This window comes from Oenanthe melanoleuca, chromosome 1A, assembly GCF_029582105.1.
Source record: "Oenanthe melanoleuca isolate GR-GAL-2019-014 chromosome 1A, OMel1.0, whole genome shotgun sequence".
NCBI classification, from domain to species: domain Eukaryota; kingdom Metazoa; phylum Chordata; class Aves; order Passeriformes; family Muscicapidae; genus Oenanthe; species Oenanthe melanoleuca.
In genome coordinates, this window is record NC_079334.1 from 49,289,130 (window position 1) to 49,296,580 (window position 7,451).

At 41.0% G+C, this 7,451-nt stretch overlaps 1 protein-coding gene across 2 annotated transcripts in view; it reads right to left on the reverse strand.

Annotated features, from left to right (window-relative positions):
- Positions 1-1,835, reverse strand: part of ATP6AP1 (ATPase H+ transporting accessory protein 1) — a 48,837-nt gene extending 47,002 nt beyond the window's left edge. Inside the window, exons 1-2 of one of the 2 annotated variants that reach the window (XM_056516375.1) lie at positions 1,568-1,835; positions 1,344-1,483 (exon numbers count right to left, since the gene is read on the reverse strand). In XM_056516375.1, the coding sequence (XP_056372350.1) occupies positions 1,344-1,483; positions 1,568-1,693 (266 nt within the window). In that variant the 5' untranslated portion in view covers positions 1,694-1,835. Of the gene's footprint in view, positions 1-1,343; positions 1,484-1,553 lie in introns of both variants that reach the window. The other variant, XM_056516376.1, reaches the window with a different exon arrangement.
- Between the last annotated feature and the right edge of the window lie 5,616 nt (positions 1,836-7,451).

Consider the following 7,451-nt stretch of genomic DNA (forward strand, 5'->3'; position numbering starts at 1 on the left):
GAGTTAGGGGTGAGCAACAGAAAGTTGTCAGGGCTTTTTTATTTTCAGTTCTTTTCAGTTGCTTCATAGACCTTCACCAGAACTAATTTTGGCCCCTCAAGAACTTCTCCTTTCAAAATGCAAATGTCATGGCTGGAGGAACACTTCCTCCACAAAAGGTCCTATTCCTGGCGACATTAAACTGTTTACCCAGTCCAGTCTCCTGAATTTTCTTGCTCTGGATTTGTAGAAACCGGAAAAATCTGCAGTAGAACAAGCTGCTAATTGCATCTTGGTGGAAAGCTCGCTTTTATGACCACATGGGATTAAGTTATGAGATCTTGTTTAGATATATACAGCAGGTATGTTTTTTATATAAACCAGGAAGTAGGACAAAGGAAAGACTGATCTTTTCATAGATGTTTAGAATTACTTTTAACCTAAGAACAATGTTTTCCAACATTTACTTTGGTTTTAAATACAGAGGTTAATACTCATATGAGTGCCTGTCATATAGTGGTGAATCACTACGTATTTTGAATATAAAACTTCCTTGACGTTGAAACTTTTTTTTTATTTTTTTAAACAAAGTAAAGCTATAAAATCAAACTTTTTCAAAACTTGCAGATTTCCATATGCAGAGTTTCAGGTTTTGGAAATACATAAAAGATGAGTAAAAATAAGGCAAAGGTGGCAAATAAGTGACCCATATTTTTCTGACAACTTTACGTATCTGGTATCCACTTGAAGCTACTGCATTGCCCAACCTGCCATGTTTCTGGAAATTCCAAATAATGGTGCAAAAATCCTTAAATTGAGCATGGATAAAATTCCTGGTTGGAAAGAAAGATATCTACACTTGGCTCTTTTAAAACAGCTTCAAAGTCTTATTTCATAAGTATATGCAAACCCCTGAATTTCACGTCTGCAGTTATTTCCATCACCTGATGCATATACATACAGCAGTGTACTTAAAAACCTGTATTAAAAGAATATTAAAGTGAAAAGTCAGGGTTCAGAAGTTAGGAAATCCAAGGCTTAAAAACTGCCTCAGAGTTTTTGGCCAGCTCCTTTTTGTGTGGCTTTAAGTCACAACATCTCTAACAGCGGAGTTCAAAGATACTTTAGGGTGAATAAAGCACATCTACTTCAGATTTTTAGTTTACAGGATTTATTTACTTCTTACTGCTCAGCTTAGAACACTAAAATTATAAATAAAAATGGGTAAAATCATCTGCTGGCTTGTTTGATGGCCAGGGTGCGAATTTATTTATTGGATAATTTTAGGGCCCATAGCTGATTTACCATATTCGATGGCACAATGGCACACACACACAGGGATACACTCTTACTCGATTTCTTACCTCTGAGTCGACCAAAGCAGCATCGGCACATGCTCCGCTGACACAGAGGGCTGGAGCAGCACGGCGAGGCAGCCCAGCAGCAGGGCAGGAGCGGCGGGGCAGAGCCGAGCCGGGCACACGGACCGGGACAGAGCCCGAGCCTCTGCCGGGCAGAGCCGAGCCGTGCTCCGGGAGCGGCACATGGACCGGGACAGAGCCCGAGCCTGTGCCGGGCAGAGCCGAGCCGTGCCCCGGGAGCGGCACATGGACCGGGACAGAGCCCGAGCCGTGCTCCGGGAGCGGCACATGGACCGGGACAGAGCCCGAGCCTGTGCAGGGCAGAGCCGAGCCGTGCCCCGGGAGCGGCACATGGACCGGGACAGAGCCCGAGCCGTGCCCCGGGAGCGGCACACGGACCGGGACAGAGCCCGAGCCGTGCTCCTCCGGGACAGGCACACGGACCTGCCCAGCCGCCAAGGGACAGCCCGAGCCTGTGCACGGCTGCACTTCCCGGATCAGCCAGGCTGCGGGCTGAGCTGCCCGACACCAGGGGGAACCTTCAAAACATCAACTTCCTTCACTTGAGCTTACTCACACTTTTAATACGTTCAGGTTTGTGCTTTAAGCCGCTCGTAAAACTCCCCGCGGTGGGAGCACTGTCAGTTTCCTCTAACCTTGAAGTGCGAGCCGTGAAGTCCTGTCCTACCCAGTTACAGCAGTTATATAACTTCAAAATGGAGTTTACAGAAAAGTTTCCTGTACTGCACAAAATGTATTCTGCAGAACTTCTGTCTTCTTCCCTTGCTACATATTATCATGTCCCTCAGCTCAGATTTTTCACATGTATTGAGAATTGGCGTCACACATTTGGGTGTTGACAGGTTTGAAATCTGCAACAAACTGCAGATTTCAGCAAGAAGGAAGAGAGAGAGAAAATGGCACGTTCAGAGCCACTGAAACTCAGAATTGTTAAGATATCTTTTGCATGAAGCAATGCTGTCTCAGAAATCAAAAAGTATCTAAAGTCAGGGGCAAATTATAATCGCTTCAGAACATGACACGACTTCAGTATTTCACAAGTCTCATGCAAGATCAAAATAGTCTTAGAGAGTTCCTTCATGCCCGGAAGCAAATTGCTCTGGCACACTCTTTTGTGCCTGCAAACACTGAGCTGTTTCTACACCTTGTGACTACATTAGGCAGTAGCAGCCTCAGCACATGTTTGGATCTGGGCACAAATCCTCACCACCAGAACAGGATGTTAGAGATCATACACAAAAGAAGTTCTGTGCTGTGTTAAAACGAGTTGTGATAAGGGAAATATAAGGAAGCAGAGTGAAAATTGTACAAGAAGACACAGATAGAGGTCAGAAGACATGCATGTCTAAATCTGAGCACATGTAGCCAGATCAGCTAAATCATGTGATTTGCCTTGAATCACAGTACATTGTTATAGTGTGGTTGCCTAATATAAGGCAATTTGTTCATCAACTCAATCTGAAATCTGATTTCTCAGAAAAAAATAATTTTAAGGGTAGCAATAAAACATTGTCATGGTCCTTCTCCATATTACCTTTATATAACACAGAATTTAACTCTTTAACTGTACCTTTGCCTCTCTTTCTCAAAGATATATTAGAAATCTTGTCTGATCCCTTTAACAAGCCAGTGTTTGTCTGTCTATGGGTGTGTACAGGTAAGACAGCAAGAAGCACCTGGACAGAATAAAAGAATTGCAGAATTTCCAACAAAACTCAATTTTGCAGAAGGACAATATTTGACACACTAACCAATTCACACACTTGCAAAAACGCCACCCTAGGCCCTATGTCAGATGCACAAAGAGTCTGCAGGTCTCGTCACATTCAGAAGAGCCAGCTGAGTTCACAAATCAATGGTTTATTGAATGCAGCCTATATGTTTCTTTGGGATTGCCACTGGTGACAAATGCAGTTACTGCAGAATATATAGTATTAACAACACTGCTGCAATCACAGGTGGAATTTCCTGGGTCAATACTCAGCATAACTGATGACCCAAGACTTACCAAGAGACATCCTTTTTGTGGAGGCCGAGAAAAACAAGCCTGCCAATCTCCCTCTTAAAATTTTGTGTCAAATTCTCATCCTCCATTGAGGTACAAAACTGGGGTACATTTTATACTTTATTAACCATTATTGTGCAGAGTGCAGCCATGTGGTTTGTCCCCTCCCTTCCTGTTCCTCCCCAGGGCAGTGGCAGCACACACAGGACTGGGTTCCGCACGCTCCCATCCGCCGGCCCCGCCATCGCACGCTGAGCTTTGCCTCCTTCCCTTCCCTTCCCTGCTGCTGCTTACAGCACTCACAAGTGACATGCACAGTTGGTTCTGCCTTACAGAAACAGTCTTAAAACTTCTTGAAACATAGCCAGATTGTTTTCTCTCAGATTACCATATCACTTAAGAACAACTTTTAACTGAAAACAAGCTGTCTTTTTAATATTTCTCCACAAACTGCAGTTTGGGAACAACTGGAGCGAAGAAAGCTTTGGAAAAAAAGAACGAGAAGAACCTACTGAGTGGGATTTTGATTTGCTTCACTAAGTAAATTTAGCTCACAAATACATCTGCATATATTTTCTCCTTCCTAAAAATTGTGGGTTTTTGCCACATGATAAGAAAAAAATGTACCTATTGCAAAGAGATTTTAACAATAATATTATTTTCTTTCATTTAATTAAGATCAAAGTGTTTTTTCTTCTGTGAGTAGGAACCTAAACCTAGTTTTTATTAATGTGTGTTGGTATGCACAAAAGCACACACAGTTTACTGTTGCATTTCCACATTGCTTTTTCCTTGAAAATTCATATATGATCTTGAGTCCAATTTTAGAACTGCTTTATTATGAAGATATTTTTAAATGCAACCCAGATTCAAAATACTGAAAATCAAACTACTGTGAAATCAGTATTATAAAATGGCAATGAAAAAGGAAATATTTCCATTACCATGCATCCCCACTTAACTACAATAATTTTATTAATAAAACTATAATATTAAATACTTTTCTTCTACATTCTACTCTTATCCATTTCTCTGGATTTTTACATGCTCTCTTTTACAATTGTATGCCTATCACATATAATCTGTATTTCTTATCCTGCTGAAGTGGAAAGATGGGAGTCATAAAAAATAATTGGAGAGAAAAGACCAAGATGATTGAACTCTAACATCTTTTGCAAATGAACTGCTTTTTAAATGAACAAAGAAGCAAACTCTCATCAAAACTCTCAACTTCAGAATTCCACATTCCTGATGTAAAAAATTGGATTAAAAAAGAAGTGTGAATGATAAATGTACATTTAGGCCTGCAAGACATGCAGGGATGACTGTTGTAATAAGGACAACTGACAGTACAAGATAAGCTAGAAGAACTATCTATATATAGGTGACAAAAATAACTCCTATCCATTTGGCATGAAAATTTCATCCTTAGGCAACAGGTTGGGAGTTAACATGGTACTACAGCAGCATATTAAAAAACTTCTCCCATCTCAGCTAATAGACATATTTAAATTTAGGCTCTTTAAAAATAAATAATAATTAAAAGAATCAAGACATGGATGACTTTGGGTTTTATCTCAGTTATTATTAGTATAATTTCCTACTGAAAAAGTATTTTCCATATGCCAAATGGGAGTCAGCAACTACTTTGCTGCCCTCACATATTTAATATAGAACCCTGCTTTATCATTGTTTACAATAATTTTATTATCTAAGAAAAGACCTAATATTTTGCTCACTGGGACATCTTTTTTGGGCAAGGAGGTGGAGAAAACAATTGTTCTCAGTCTTCTTCCTTTGACATATGAATAGGGAAATTTTCATCCTGAAAAAAGCATGGATTTTCCTCTTCAGAATGGGGAGGAAAAACACAAGTGTTTCCTTGCAAATTACCATGCTAATCACTTGTGCATGTGGGAAGAAAGGTAGAGCCTTTCCCTCTGGAAATGGATTGACAGTGGTCTTGGAGGTGGGGAGAAGGCAAATTTTGGCTCCTGCTCCAAAACTCCTGCTCAGAAGAGTCCTGTGAGGTAAGAGAAGTTGTGGATTGACCTTGTGTTTCTGCAGAAGGAAGCATACACGCCATATGGGCTGATCCCCTTTGCCTGGGAGTGAGAGTCTTTGGAAAGAACTGAGTCAATCCCAGCATCTCTCATCAGCCCTCCAGGAGTATGGATTCCTCATGATCTCAACCTCTAAGCTGTGATTTAAGAGACTTGATAAAGTTCATCACTTCAACCACTTACCAGAAGTGAATGAAGGTTCACCTCACATTCTGTTTTTTGAAGAGGTACTGACATTTTGCAGTCATTTATTCTCATTATCCTGGAAGGATCTATGCCCCAAAAGACCTTTTTTACCAATTTACCAGATTCTAAAATCATCTTTTGAGTAACTCTCTGAAATACAAGCAAAGATGATCAGCTGTGCTTTTAAAGAATTTACTCAGTTCTATTAGAAACTGGCCCTTTAGCTGAAAGGTTTCTTTTCCTGATAAAATGCAATGACTTCTCCTAGATTCTGGTATTTTCAGCCAATTTTCCCAGTATTCTCCACTGTCTGATACAGAGAAAATGATCATTCTTCATATTTGTCCAGTACGTTTTTTTATATCATATATAAGCTAGATAAACAGGTGAAGCAATACAATGTATTCCTTCTCAAAATGGAATATAATTATAAATGCTATGGGCAAAAAGTGGTAAAAAAGTAATTGGTTTTAAATTTAGTAACAGTATCAACAAAAAAAATCTGTAATAATTAAAATTAGCAACTAAAGACCACTAACATGGACGATTTTGGTAATTTCAATTATTTTTTTTTTTTTAACTATACTATTTTAATTATGTTGGTTTTACTTGGCTTTGCCCTAACAAATAACTCAACTATCTAAAGTATTGAAAATACTTTTTCTATCTTGCAACAGCTCACTTTCCATACAACATGTCCTCTAAAACTTTCCATTTCCATGCTTTCAAATGCCATTTTTGGACACTGATTTTAAGGATTACATTAGTTAGAAGACACTTATTTTGTGGAACAGCACGTTCCAAATATTCAAACAGTCAAGCATCCAACTCACTATATTTCCAGCACAAATTTTTAACTGTTCACACAGAAGTTTTCCCAGTGTGACTAAATGGCACTGCCAGGAAAGAGCTAATGATGGTGGTGGATGGAGTTTACATCCAGCTGGCACAGTCACCAGTGGCTGGGGCCAGTTCAGATTAATGTCTTTACCAATGACCTGGATGAGGGGATCAGGGCACCCTCAATCTGTTTGCAGACAACAAGCTGGGCAGGAGAGTGGATCTGACAGAGTGAAGGAAGGCTCTCCCCTCTGTCCAGAGGGATCTGGACAGGCTGGACTGATGGCCAAGGCCAAGTGTATGAGGTTTAACAGGGAAAAGTGCTGAGTCCTGCCCTTTTATCACAACAGCTCCAGGCAGCTCCACCGGCTGGGAGCAGAGCAGCTGGAAAACTGCCCAGTGGAAAAGGACCTGGGCAGGAAAAAGGACCTGTCTGAATATCAGCCAGTGTGTGCCCAGGTGGCCAAGAGGGCCAATGGCATCCTGGCCTGGATGAGAAACAGTGTGGCCAGCAGGACTAGAGCAGGGATTGCCCCCCTGCACTCGGCACAGGTGAGGTCACACCTCAAATGCTGTTCTGTTAAAGCTGCACCTTGAATAGTTTTGGGCCCCTCACTAGAGAAAGAGATTGAGGTGCTGGAGCATGTCCACAGAAGGGCAGTGAAGCTGCTGAAGAGTCAAGAGACAAGGGAAGATGGCCTCAAGCTACACCACAGGAGATCTATGTTGGATAATAGGAAAAAATTCTTCACTTGAAAGGGTAGTCAAGCACTGGAAGAGGCTGCCCAGGGGAGTGGTGAAGTCACCACACCTGGAGGCATTTAAAAGCCATGGAGATGTGAAACTTAGAGAGACAGTTTAATGAACTTGGCAGTGTCAGGTTAATGGTTGGACTCAATCTTAAAGGTCCTCACAACCTAAATGATTCTAGGATTCCAGAAACTTCCAACACTGCATTGCATTGAAATCAATGGACTACTGGCCTTTCACATTTGT